Raw genomic sequence first — 15,081 nt, forward strand, 5'->3', positions numbered from 1 at the left:
GCCAGTGCCCTAGTAGAGAAATTCAATGGAACTCTTAAACTTAAGATATTAAAAGCAGCACAAGAGACAGGGAAAAATTGGTTAGAATGTTTACCAATAGCTCTGTTTAGTATAAGAACCACCCCATCTAAAGCCACAGGGCTGTCTCCATATGAAATTTTGTTTGGGACTATCCCTAAGATAGGATGTTATTATCCACAAGAAATGCAACATAAACATGCTGACTTAACTGCATATGTAAAAGCCTTAACTGAAAAACTTACCTCTCTGCATTCTCTAGCTTTCGCCTCTCTCCCAGATTCTAAGGCAGATCTCAGTCCACATCAGCTGCAACCAGGTGACTGGGTCTATCTGAAAAGACACGTCAGGAAATCGCTGGAACCCAGATATGATGGGCCATACCAAGTGTTACTGACTACTCCAACATCGGTGAAAGTTAAAGGGAGAGAGACTTGGATTCATGCGTCACATTGCAAACTCACTAAAGTTAAGTTTGATTTTTTAAAAACAAAAACAAAAAAATATGATCATGTGGAAAGAATTAATGGGTCCTAATCCAGATAGAGGTGTGTGGGGATGCATTATGTGTATAAGCCTCTTTATAGTGCTCACCTATACATATTTCTTTGGAATAATGATAATAGAGGCTGAGGAACAGAAGAATTTTACTCAAACTAATCATACCTTGACAAGAGGAAAAAGTGACGTTGCAGTGTGGCCCAACTCAGTTATACAGTCCCACATGATGGTAGCTCGAGCATTGAATTTGACTGATTGATGGATATGCACACATGCCCCAGTCAGTGCTAGGTCCATGCATTGGGTAGCAGTACCACTGACTTTATCAGAGCTTAAGGAACTTAATTATAGTCTGGGCAGCACATATAACAAAACGATGGCAGAGACTCCTGTCTCATTTATGACAGCATATACCATTGGATATCCACAATTCTGCATAGAAGCACCTCCAGTCACAACGAAGCGAATCTTTCCAGATGGGTTCGTATTAACTCCTACTCAGGCACGAGTAGGACAGGTAAAATGTTCACAGGCCCAAGTAAATTTCACAACAAATTCCACTCATAACAAAGGATATTATCTAGGATAGTGTGACAAAGGACAACTGGTAGTACACCGAGAAATCAAAGTACAGATTAATCAAACCAATGCAATTATACGAGAGTGGTTCAAAGCAAACGATTCATGTATAAATAATCGAGACATACTAGGCCCATACTCCCAGAACATAAGTGAATATCGCAGAATAACCCGACACAGCAGAGATTCAAGTGTGCTTCAAGTGGCATACGGAGTGGTTCTGGGATATACATATATCCTAGAACAAGGGTTGTATTTTCTGTGTGGGAGACGTGCTTATAAGTGGATACCTTATGGGGCTTCAGGCATGTGCACTATAGGATGAGTCATTCCTGCAGTGCGAATTCAGAAGGAATATACTGTAGAACAGGTGCAAGCTGCCCAACATACTCACCAACTAGCCCGCCGGAGTATAAAGAAAAGTAATACAGAATGCACATAACATAGAAGCCCTAGCAAAACTGCTAGATAATGTAACCCAAATATATGATGAGACATTTAGATTGGTGCTGGATGATGTAAAAATGATAAAGAGGGAAGCCCAGGCACATAGAATGGTATTGGATTACTTGACAGCAAAAAAAGGAGGAATGTGCATGGTAGTAGCAGAATCCTGTTGTAATTACCTCAATAGAACTGACTCTATAGAAGTAGCTATAGAGGAACATTTAGATAAAATACAGGAATTAAAGGAAGAATTCAGGAAAAAACACAATGACCCTGAATATGACATTTCTACAGATGGATGGTTTTCCTGGCTCAATCCAGCTAACTGGTTTAGTGGGATAAAAGGATGGATTGTGGGCATTTTGATGTTCCTTCTGAAAATAGTGAGCCTAGGATTATTGATATATGTATGTCTTAAAGTGTTTTTCTGTTGTTTTTCAGTTTGTAAGAAACGTGTGACTAACGCATTGGACTCCTCCAAATACAAAGAACTGCAGAAGAGCTGGGCAAAGAAAAGTCGTGAACAGCTTACGAGAATGGATATGTGTGATTCGCGCCTTTAGGCCCCTCGCTCGGACAGTATGATTAGCATCATCTCAGTGGGGCCATAGCCATTAGCACCATTCTTCATAAACTGTTTGCTTAACTGTATGATAGGTAGACAAATTGTACTGCCAGAAGCTCAACTGCTAGATAAGATTAATTATAAAAGGAGGGAATGAGAGAGATAAATGTATTCCCCCCTATGTAATCAAGCATATATAGATATAAATAATACTGATCTTTGATTATTGCTTTATGAACTAATAACCTTTGCTGGGGGTGTGTGTGTTTCTGCATGTTCCCCCTAGTTTAGGATCAGCTGATGTAATCTGTGGGTTATTTCCCCTGCTGTCTCGTCTAGAAATTTATAGATGTTTATAATGTAACAAAAGTCTTGGTGTCATATGCTTAAGGTTTAAGACCATCTCAAAAGAGGAAGTGCACTAGACTCTGGAAATACCCTTGTACCTAAAGATTAGTATGTGTCTTACTTCTCCGAACCACATCCTGTTTTCTGTAACAAATGAGATACTGTGTGTTTTAAAGAATCTGCTATATTAACCCCATCGGAATAAATGAGTTTTCAGTCTCAATCTCTTAAACACGACTTGCTGTTTAATTTATTGGGGTTCCCAGTCGACTGGTAAGGGGGAAACACAGAACTGACAATCGAAGGGACTTGGTAGTGAAACATCTCCTGCAGTAACAATAGCATTAGTGGAACCAGCACCCTTTTGAATTTACTATCTACTCGGCTCAATGCTACTCATTGCTATTTCTGCATAATAAGCAGCAAGAGACTCTATAACAATTCCTATTTAACAACATTAAGGAACTTTTATATACTGCAGCGGTCTATTTGTAGAATTCAATTTCCCATAGACTGTTTATTTTATACTTTCTTGCTACATTGTGTCACATTAGATCACAAATCTGACCCACAAGTTTAACATTAAGGTATGCTTTTTAGATTTAGGCGTGTATTCTTCAGGCTGTTGAATTAGATTTGTATTTTATATCAATTAATGTGTTTTTATGCTTGTATTAATCATGCTTGAATAATTACTTAATTATTAAAGAGTGATATTGGACTCATCAACTGTCAGTTTAGAGCACTTTACATCGTTTCCTTTTTGTCCATTGTTTGTGGGGTGCAATAGCATTGACAATTTGCTCACCAGGATTGCTTTGCATCTCTTAAGATCTGTGTCAGTTGGAAAGAAAGACATTACATAGGACCTAAACCTAGGATCAAACACAGTTGCCAAAATGAACTAATCCAATTGCATGATGTTGCGAACCATTCCTGCGTTGATGAAGCAAAAAAAGAACTTGATCTTCAAGTCCAACATACTAAGGGGAATTGCTTAGTACTGTAGTTTAATTAAGGTATGACTTGATTCAGGCTTGCAGTGTCAAAAATCACCTGAATTCAGGAAACAATTTTAAATAGTTTTAGTTGCATATAACCTATTCTAGTGTTCTACAGTAAGATAATTACATATTCCCCTCTCTCTATCTCATGGCTTAATGTGTATATTTGGATGGCTTTTTGCCGTTTCCCAGTCACTGAAGCAAATAAAACGTGGAATTCCACCTGGTTACTGCCGCTTGCTTCAGTGGGTGCATGTTGCAGCTGCTGCAATCTTCTACATGCAGTTGCAGAATGCTGATAATGCCTAGAAATCTTACAGGACAAAGCAAGCACGTCTGTCACGGACCTGTAAATTTTTTATGAAATACTGATCCACCAAGTTTATTGTGTGCGCAGAAAATGGTATTGACCCAGTTGTAATGTTCATACAATGTTTCTTGCATTATCCCAAATGACAAATCCTGAGGAGATTCGTAGTGGGGTATGACTTTTGTTTGCTATAACAGCCCCCAGTTTTTCAAATAGATTTACACTGGTAAGCTTCCAAATGAAACCAGTGATACAGAGAGTAGGCTGCATGTGAATGGGCTGGCATTAACACATATCTATAGTTAAGTGGATAGTCAGTACAATGGCATTTTCTAAGCAAAGAATAACTTTTTGTTTAACGTCCTGGTGCAGGTGAGGAATTTATTTTCTGGTAAAATAGAATTGAGATGAAATTTGGTAGCATGGACACATGACCTCAACTAAACAGCTAAAATCAGATACATTAATGACGGATATTAGATGCAGATCTAATGCGAACATAGCCATCATGGCTTCAGTGATCCACTGTGCAAAAGGATGGTGACAGTCATACTTGGGTCCCTTTACAAAAGATTGTTTAACAGTCAATCCTCTTCTGTGATGAAGATTGACCCCCAGCAGCACTAGTGCGCAAGGATTCTTCTTAGGAATCATGGATAGAGGAGGAGTCAGTTTGCCTTTGCAAATTGGAATCAGGAGGTTGATGATGAAGGCGTTGGCAGTGAAGTTTGCATGTGCTGGATTTTATCCATGCTGCTGGTAGCTGATGCTGGACTGCTTATTATTATTTTATATGATTTACCAGATTTTGATAAATAATTTGAATGACTATGCTGTAAATGACTTAACAGGAAGGAGGTGGTTAAACCTTTACTTTTTCTGGTACTACAAATGGAAAAGATGCCTTGACAAATATTTGTCATGATTTAGGTAAAAAATATTCCCCACAGAGTAGATGAGTCATGATCCGCGGTACTGAAGTCACCTTCTTACCTCTCCGGTGCCTATCCAGGTTGGCACAGAGGGTGATCAGGGTCGCGCACCACGCACATCCGGTATCAGGATATACACTTAGTGCTCCGCGGTCTTCTACTACAGGCAGGCTTATCCAGATTGTTGACAGATAGGCCACACTCCGAGTCTCCAACTAGAACAGAGACATGGACGTGGCCATCTTGGACTTTGATACATGACACTAAACTTCCACTCAGTGCACAGCCTGCTGAACTGCTGACTACACTGATCTTTCATTGACTGGCCTCTGTTGCCAATACAACATCACTTCCTACTAAGTAACAGCTCTAGTGCTGAGCTCCCTCAATTGCGGTTTCTGAATGGTGCAGTCCATCCTATGCAATTGTCTCAATTTTCTATCAAGACTCCATCATTTGCTGCAGTCCGGACTTGCCACTGGGAATTCCTCTCATATCATCTGCCGCAGTCTGAACTTGTTTTTGGGAATTATCTCTCAGTTATTATCTGCTGGAGTATGAAATCTATCATTGGGAATTATCTCTCAAGTGAACGGTTCCTACCAATCATGCCTAATAAAGTATCACCATCGGTTCCTACCAAGTGTCATCATCGGATCCTGCCGATCATCTCTAATAAACTCGTCATCGGTTCCTACGATCAACTAACATCGGATCCTCATCTAATCCATTTTCATTCCTCAAACATTGAATCCTCCTCAAATACATTATAATTCATCAAACATCGAATCCTCATCTAATCCATTATCATTGTTCAAATATCAGATCCTCATCACATCAATTATGATTCTTCAAACATCGTATCAACAATAAATCAAATATCATTCTTCATTTAAGGACATTAATATACTCTTAACAAGTTTGTTCTATTACATTGGACTTTTATTTATATCAAGTTATTTCAACCATTGTTGATCTTCTGCCTATGCAATTACCAAATTCTTCTATAATAGACTTTATCCTTCCAGACATCGCCTTCGGGCATCACAGATAGTGGTGTTTTGCTAGTTTAAATATATCTTTTGATTGCTGATGGTTTCATTCATAATACACTTGGGGCCTGATTCAGACCCACTCGCGAGCGGCTGTCCGCTCGCAAGTGGGTCGATGTTCTGCACAGAGCATGCGCACGACGGAGGGAGCTTCGTCGTGCGCATGCGCCAGACGCGACGTGCGAAGGACTTTCCTTCGCTCGTTGTGTCTGATCAAAGGGGGCATGCTGTCGATGTTGATTGACAGCACGCCCCCTTTGGTGGGCGTGCCGGGGGCGTGCCTCCCTGACGGGGGCGTTCCTAAGGGAACGCCTACCGTCAGAAGCCGGCCCACTGACATCACTAGTGATGTCAGTGGGAGTGATTTTGGCTCTGATAGAGCCAAAATCACTCCGGGCCTTGCGGTTGAAAACTTCAACCGCAGGCTCCGGCTCGCAGTTTCGACGGTCACGATGGTCAAGACCATCGCGGCCATCAAACTGCACGCTCGTATAGGCTGTGGGTGGTGACCCACAGCTATACGAGCGTCCAGGAGGACGCTCCATAGTTATGGAGGCCGGCCCTCATTCAGAGCGTGCGCTCTGCTCAGAGCGTACGGCTCTGAATGAGGGCCTTGATATCTATGCATGTAAAAATTACCTCATAGTGTTTCTGCTGTTTCCTAGTGCTTGAATAAGAAGTAACTAATAGATATATAAAAATGACAGAAGCCTTATTGGCTCCTGGTGTTAGATTAATTGTTGACCAATAGATTTTGAAAGGTTAGTCTGATTCTTATTCTGAAATAACATCAACATAGTGAATTTTAATACTGGTGATTTGCTAGTTATAAATAATGGTGTTTTGCTAGTTTTAAATATATCTTGTGATTGCTGGTGGCTTCATTCATAATGCCTAGTTAGCCTTATACACTCAGGGGGTCATTCAGACCCGGTCGTTAGCGCCGATGCGCTCAGACCGGGTCGATGGCCCCCCACAGAGCATGTGCATGACGGCGCCAGCGCCGTCGTGCGCATGCGTGAGACCTGCTACGACCGACAGCGCCAGTCGTAGCGGGTCTCGATCCAAAGGGGGCGAGCTGTCGATGTTGATTGACAGCTCGCCCCGTTTGGAAGGCGGGCCGGGGGGATGGAAGCCCAAACGGAGGTGTTCCCATGGGAACGCCTACCGTTTGGGGGAGGCCCCACTGACATCTAGTGATGTCAGTGGAGAGCTTCCGGGTCAGACAGAGCCAGAAGCTCTCCGGGGCTTACGACAAGTGAGACCCTACCCTAGGGTCTCGTCGTAAGCCCCGATGGTCGCGATGGTCAGAGACCATCACCCGAGTGGTCGTTAGAGCTCGGGTGATGGCCTAACGACCGCAACAGAGGCCGGCGGTCACAATGCAAGTGGCCGCCCAGTTTCTGAGCGACCGCTTGCATCCTCCGACCGCCTCTGAATGAGGCCCTCAATCTCTATGTGTACTTATATGAAGTCCACAGATGTCATTTTTAAACACTAGTCAAGTATTTTATAATTTAAAATTTTTTATCTTCCCTCAACATTTGTTCTTAGTGTGTAGATCCACTTCAATTCTTCCATATTGATTTTATTAATAAAGTTACCTCCTCTCCAGTTTTTCTTAATTTCTTGAATCCCTATTATTTTCAGTCGTGCCGGGTTGCAATTGTGTGTTAATCTGAAATGATTTGCTAACCTATGTGTCTCTAATCCCTTTCGGATGTTTTTTATATGCTCTGCGGCTCTTGTTTTTAGTGTCCGGACAGTCCTGCCGACATATTGACGGCCACAGGGGCATTCAGCTAGATAAATCACTCCAGTATTATTGCATGTTATAAAGTCCTTGATTTTAAACATCTCTTTAGTCTGTTGTGAAATGAAAGTCTTGGGCTTTTGTAGAATATGTTAGTACTTTGCAGCTTTTGCATTTCCCACATTTGAAAAAGCCTAATGGTGGTGTCTTACCATCTATTGTATTCTGTATCCTGACAGAAGGTGTTATGTGGCTCGAAATTAATTTAATCTTAATGTCCAGAGCTTTTTTATATATAATCATCGATTTTTCTGGTAGTATGTCTGCAAGTAATTCATCCTGTAATACTATGTGCCAATGTTTTTCCATGATTTTTTTCAAAGTTTTATTGTCTCTGTTATATTGAGTGATAAAGCTCATCTCTGGTTTTTAACATTCCTGGTTGTGTGTTCTAGAAGTCTATGGCCCTCATTCAGAGCCGTTCGCTATTTGCGTTTGTTCGTTCAAAAACAAGGGGTGGCTATGCAAATGATCCGTTCGCACATTGCAGTCTGTTCACACCTCTAAGTCTGAACGAGCGAGCAAAACATACGCTCGTTTATTTCTGAAAAACGCCCCCTGGCCGCTCGCACCATACGTCATGTCCGCTATTTATTAGATTAATCGAGTACATCGAACAGGATATGAACTGCTCGCTATTCTTGTGGTTGGTTTTTTCAACCGCTATTTTGCGAGCAGTTCTGAGTTAAAAAAAACCAAGTGACGTGGTCATTGACGCTGCTATATTAATTATGCACACCCATAAAACGCCCGTTTTGACCTTTAAGCACGCCTGCGAACGGATCTCCACTCCCCGTTTTCAAGCACCTTCTCCTGTTACCACCCACATACGCCTCATTCTGTCACTCAAAATAGCAGGCACTCGCTATATTGCGTACAAATCTTTTTCGGCCGCACTGACTGGTTCGCACATGCGTACTAAAAACCGTACGCATGCGCAGATGTGCGAACATCGCTCGGAACGAGCGTACTGCCGCTAGCGAGTGGCTCTGAATGAGGGCCTATGTCTTTCAACTTTAGCTGTCTCTATGAATGCTGTTTCTACTAATTTAGCGTCATATTTCTTCTCCATTGATTGGTTCTTTAGTGCCTCGCCTTGTTCTATGTATCTGTTAGTATCTGAACAATTCCTTCTTAATCTTTTGAACTGGCTGCTCGGGATATTTCGCAGCCAGTTTGGGTGATGTACACTTTCTGATAAGATGTATGTGGTTGTAAATATCAAGTTGTTTTTATTGTCATTGATATATTGAGTGAATGCAATAAGCAAGGTTTCATCACCACACTAGATGAAAATTACATAATCTGTGTATCGTTTCCATAGGACCAGATTTGCCGCCCAGCTATGCTCTGACCAGATCTTTCCATCCTCCCATCTGCTCATAAACAGATCTGCATAGCTGGGGGCAAATCATGCCCACTGAAATGTGATTAATGCACCCACCGAAGTAATTTGGACCGAAGTTCAGGTGCTATAAATGTTTTCCCTGGCGGAATCTTGACCTTGGTGGTGACAGCTACAAAGCAAGAAGGATTTAGAATGGGCTTGTCCTCTTTTACTTCCTCCACTTCAGCAGAACTAAGGACCTCATTCAGAGTCAGTCGAAGTGGCCGCACGGTCGTACGCCACCGATGTTCGCTATACTGTGCATGCATAAAGTTTGCAATGTGCGTGCGCAAACTAGCCGCTACGATCAGAAATTTCTCTCTCCTTGAACACAGCCTGGTCGGTAGTTTGAGTGACAGATTGAGGCGTTTGTGGGTGGTAACAGGGGAAGGTGCTTGAAAACGGGGGAGTGGAGATCCGAACGCAGGCGTGCCTAATTATGCGAACAGCGTTTTATGGGAGTGCATACGGTTTATGGGAGTGCATAATTAACAAAGTAGCATCATGGCACATGTGACATGGGAGGTTTTTACACTGATATGATCGTAGAGCTTAAGAGAGGGTATGGTCAACCTTAAGCTCTACGACCAGTTCCGATGGTTCCCGATGGTCTCGAATAATCCTTATATGCCCGGAGATGACGTGTAATGTGTACGAGAAGGGGGCGTTTTTTTTGTCTTCCGGCCGCATCCTCCCTTAGTCGGCCAGCTAACGATCCGAACTTAGGGACGCAACTTGCGAGGGAATGATTTGCATACCCGGCCCCTTTTCCCATCCCTCTAACAAGTATCACCACTCCTGAAGAGACAACTTGATGGTTAAAAGTTCTTTATCCCCGACAGCATAATTCCTTTCTGGCACAAAGAACCTCTGGGAGAAGAACCCACAGGAGTACCACTTGTTTACATTATTCCTCTGTGACAGCACTGCCCCAACTCCAATTGTGGACGTGTCCATCTCCAAGAAAAAAGGTTGGTCACAATTTGGTTGTCTCAGTGCTGAAAGGAAACCCTGCTTTAAAAGGATGAAAGCTTCTTCTGTCTTGACCCTTTCTGGTAAGAGCAGTGATGGGAGCTGTGATGGACGAGTAGTTCCTGATGAACTGGTGGTAAAAGTTGCAAAACCCAGGAAGCATTGTATAGCTTTCATCCCGACTGAACGGGGCTAGTTGACAATTGCGGTAAGCTTTTCTGGGTCCATCCGAAGGCAAGACTCCGAAATGATGTACCCCAGAAATGTTAGTTCTTTTTGCTCAAAGGAGCATTTCTCAAGCTTGCAGAAAAGCTGATTAGCCCGGAGTCATGACAACACGTCACATACATGTCGGTGATGACTCGCTATGTCCTCAGAGAGTCATCACCGTCCAGGTATCCCACTACGTGCTTATATGAAAGGTACCGAAAGATATGATTCATGTACTTTTGGAAAACAGCTGGGGCATTGCTTAATTCAAAAGGCATGACAAAGTACTCGTAGTGGCCATCACACGTATTAAAGGCCGTTTTCCACTTTTCTCCAGATTGGATTCTGATTAGATTGTTTGCCTCTGACGAAGCTGTTTGACACATGGAAACGCGTTAGACACACCTCTCTCTGCACATAGAACCCGGATCGATTGGCTACAGCACACTTTGGAGCTCCATTTCTAACATCAAGCAGCCCACCTGTCCTAACATACTAAGTTGTAAGACCACAGGATTTATTGGAACCCCTGAACAGGATTGCACGAAGTTGCTTATATTTGCCAGGACATCAAGGGATACCACCTGTGCTAAGCATTACAGCCATCAATTGGACATATCTGCGGCTTTCACCTACCTGCAGGTTAGGTTATAACTATTTTAAGCATTCCATATTTGCTACATAATAGCCTTCCGAGGCATGTGCATACCATATAGTATATGTTTTTTTTGAACTTTTTACCATTGAACCTTCATTAGTTGGGATTTTCTTTAACTAACTATATTGCCATTTATATACCTGAAAGATTCATGTGTAGGGGATTTTTATATGATATATTTGTGTAGATATTAAAAATCTTTTTTATTATTCATTTCATCTGCCACTGCATTGATTTACTTTTTTACAGTACTCATTTAAAATGTATGATATAATACCTACCAAATTGTTGATTCTTAGATTGTGCTCATTTCCATATTTGTCTATTTGTTTCACCTGATCAGATGACCTCTGATTTTTGTTAGCCGCATCTTTTTTCATCCACACTTCTATGACACATTCTCCACGGGACTGATAGCGCAGTCTTTGTTTCTCTTTTCATAGAGACAAGACTGTTCCTTTTCTCATGCTCTCTCTCTGTGGCGAAGATCTACCCGGATACACAAGGCGATCAAGTCATCCAAGGAAGTTGGCATTTCCTTGGATGAGATGACATCTTTGATATGATCCGACAGTCCCTGCATAAATGTTGCAACCAAAGCTTCATTGTTCCACCCAACTCTGAAGCAAGGGTTCAAAACTACACAGCATACTGTCCTGCAGATTGACTGCCTTGTTTCAACTGCAGGATAGCTGAGACTGCAGATCCTCCAGAAAGCTGTCAGGAACTCAGTGCTGTTGTTGACTAGGGGTTCATTCCTTTCCCATAACAGAGAATTCCAAGCCAAAGCCTGACCGGACAATAGCGAGATCACATAGGCCACTTTTATCCTATAGGAAGGGAAATTTGCCATCTGGACCTCAAACTGAATCGAGCACTGGTTCAGGAATCCTCGACAGCCTTTAGGATCTCCATCATATTCTGAGGGATTCAGAATCCGTAATGGCGCGGAAGCACCTGCAGTCTGTACAGTTACTGTAGGAGGTGGAGCTGGTTGTACCGAAGGTGGCTGAGTAACACAGACTCATTGAATCAGCATTTGCAAACACTGCATAATCTGAGCCTGGTCTTGTTCTTGTTTGTCAACTCTGGCGAGGAGGTTCTCAAACAAGTCACATGGTGAAAGATTACCAGCTGCATCCGTGTTTTGTGTCCAGCGTATTCTGTCGCAACTCTCAGGTAGATAGTGGATGCAACCCATATTTTGGGGATTGGCGAGACCTATTTCTGAGGAGCGGAGTCTAATGTGCCAGCAGTGTCCACCAGGGACCCTCGCAAGAAGGTATGGACTTGGCTGCATCCGACACACAGGTCGCAGCCCTCAGAATAGGTTCCCCTATACAGGAGCTGGTGATCTCTGGATGGAGCGGAAAAGAATTTCAGCATAGTCAACAGGCCAGGTCAGAAACAAATGGACAAGATGGTATGCAGGTCACAGAGGAAAGCCAAAGGTCAGAACCAGATTACCAATTGCAGTACCAGGGTTCAGACGAAAACCGGGTCAGGAACAAAGCCAAGGTCAGGAACAGTTAGCAAGTAAACACAGGAACGCTGGAGTAAGGTAATCAAGCCTATACTCTGGCACCTGTCTGTTGCCAGAGACTCCCCTCTTACAGGGGGGAGTTCAAATCTCACGTCAAACGTGACATCATGTTTGGCGTGTCTGAACGTTGAAATTTTCCTGGAGGTTGGCTATGGGATCCACGGCCGCCTGCACTCTGCAGAAGCACAGTGAGGAGATCCGAAAGCAGACACCTCAGCAGCGGGCACCGGGGACTCCCTGTCCGCTGCCCATTGCCGGCTGGGATTCCAGTGCTGCCAGACCCGGTAAGTAATAGCCGGTGTCTGGCGCACTGTGACACCTGTAAGTAAATGTATAAATTATTCACTTTGTACTATGGAATCCTAATCTACTGTATGTTCTTACCCTATGCAAAATGCTACGTAATCTTTGTGAAACTATATAAATATTTTAATAATAGTAATGATAATAATAATACTACAGTACATTCTGTTAACATTAGTGAATTGTATGTACCACTTATATACCCAGTGTGTAACCTATTTAACAACATTGTTAAATATCCAAATTGCAATAAAGTAAATTTGTGAAAGGTTGATTGTGCTGCAAAAACATTTTATTTCCATCCCATTAAAAAAACTGCTGGACAGAAAATAAATCATTATTTGTTGAAGACCCCATGAAAACAAGCAGTAAATACAGCACCAAAACATAATTTATTACTGAGTAAAACACTTAAGGTTGTTCTTGAAATAGAGCAGGCCCAACTTAAATTTCACATGTTCATTTTTATTAAGTCTAAATTGTTCATACGTTTTATCATTTTCTGTTTTTGCTGCAGATTGTTGCTGGTGACCAACATTAATGTCACTACAGGAACCAACTTTGAGACTGCCAAATCCATCAAAGAAAAACTCTGTGGAGTAATAAAAAAAAAGTACATATGAAAAAATTTGCACTAATTCGAAAGAAATTCAATTAATTAAAAGCAAATAGGACAATGACTGTTCTGGGTTACAGATTGCCTTATGTGCAAGGTCTGAAAGTGGTAACACAAAACCTCTGCGAATAAAAGGATTTGCTGCAGTTCATTTATATATACAGAATAGAGATGTGCGGTTCGGTCCTCCAGAAATCCTAATCCACACGAATTTCCTGAACCCAAACAGCAGGGTCAGAACTAGGGTAGTGTGGACGGTGCGCTCGCACAAAGCGCACATTCCCTGTGAGCGGAACCGCCGCCTCCACCCGTGATCATGGCCATTACCTCTTCTACCGTCCGCTACAATGTATAATAGTAGCTGTGTGCCCCACTTTATATCTGCCGGGTGCTACTAATGTGCATTACAGAGGGCCGGGCCAGGGGCAAACGCAGGATTTTTAAGGGGGGGGGGGTTACACACACTACACAAATTGTTTGTCTTTCTTTTTATTAATAAGTCAAACAGGAATGATTGTCAGTCTACTTGGAAACAAGAGGTGCAGCTCAATGATTCATCCAGCCAATATATCTGTATATGAATGATTGTGATATCTGTACTGTGTGGCGTAATCTGTAAGGGGCATTACTACTGTGTGGTCATAATGTGTAAGGGGCATTACTACTGCGGGTGTAATGTGTAATGGGCATTACTACTGTGGGCATAATGTGTGGCGTTACTACTGCGGGTGTAATGTGGGCATTACTACTGTGTGGCGTAATCTGTAAGGGGCATTACTACTGTGTGGTCATAATGTGTAATGGGCATTACTACTGCGGGTGTAATGTGTAATGGGCATTACTACTGCGGGTGTAATGTGTAATGGGCATTACTACTGTGGGCATAATGTGTAAAGAGCATTACTACTGTGGGCATAATGTGTAATTGGCACTACTACTGTGTGGTGTAATTTGTAAGGGGCACTACTACTGCGTAGTCATAATGTGTAAGCGGCATTACTACTGTGTAGCATAACGTGTATAGGGGACAATATTTTGTAGTGCAATGTGAATAAGTGGCACTACTGTGTCTCGTAATGTGAATTGGGGGTACTATAGTGAGGCGAAGCCCTTTCCCTACGAGGCCATGCCCTTTTTTTCCTGCTGTGCGTCTATGACGCACACTGTCCCTGTATATAATATGGAAGGGGGGGAGGGGCAACAACGCACTTTCTGGCACAGGGCACTAAAATGTCTAGTCACAGCTCTGCCAGACAGATCCAAGTCACTGCTCTGATTTTCTGAGGAGATCCGGATAAATCAGAGTCATGGTTCTGATCTTCCCCAGGTTCGGGCTTCAGATTTTAAATACGAATTTCGTGTTTTGGATGCAAATTTTACATGATTTTAGAGGTCTTTAATAATGTTTTATAATTTTTTAAAAAGCAAAACCCAGATCCAAAACCAAAATACGAGGATAAATCCAGATTAAATCCAAAACATGGGGGTCAGCTCAGCTATTCGGAACTCCTAAATTCGAGTGTGTTCGTATTTTAGTAAATCTCAACTTCAAATACTTGCTTCATTATCATAGCTGTCTTTACCACTTCACTTCTAAGTAGGGGTGAGCGGGTTCGGATTTCTGAAATCCGAACCCCCCCGAGCCCCCCCGATCCGAGTCCGATCCGAATCAGGCTTGACTTTTCCCGCCTGACTCGGATCTGAAATCGAGGCAAAACGTCATCATCCCGCCTTCCGAGTCTCGCGGGTTTTGGATCCTATATAAGGTACCCACGACGGCGCCATTTTCTCACTCGGCTGTGGACAGTGAAGAGGGAGGGTGG

At 42.5% G+C, this 15,081-nt stretch overlaps 1 protein-coding gene across 3 annotated transcripts in view; it reads right to left on the reverse strand.

Annotated features, from left to right (window-relative positions):
* Nucleotides 1–12,840: 12,840 nt before the first annotated feature.
* The window catches only part of LOC148510712 (N-acetylneuraminylgalactosylglucosyl-glucoside beta-1,4-N- acetylgalactosaminyltransferase 2-like), a 301,958-nt gene continuing 299,717 nt past the window's right edge, over nucleotides 12,841–15,081 (reverse strand). For 2 of the 3 annotated variants that reach the window (XM_088442515.1, XM_088442514.1), the window contains one exon: nucleotides 12,841–13,234. In XM_088442515.1, the coding sequence (XP_088298641.1) occupies nucleotides 13,038–13,234 (197 nt within the window). In that variant the 3' untranslated portion in view covers nucleotides 12,841–13,037. The remainder of the gene's footprint in view (nucleotides 13,235–15,081) is intronic. The other variant, XM_088442517.1, reaches the window with a different exon arrangement.

This window comes from Taudactylus pleione, unplaced genomic scaffold, assembly GCF_031769625.1.
Source record: "Taudactylus pleione unplaced genomic scaffold, aTauple2 ptg000313l, whole genome shotgun sequence".
Classification (NCBI taxonomy): Eukaryota; Metazoa; Chordata; class Amphibia; order Anura; family Myobatrachidae; genus Taudactylus; species Taudactylus pleione.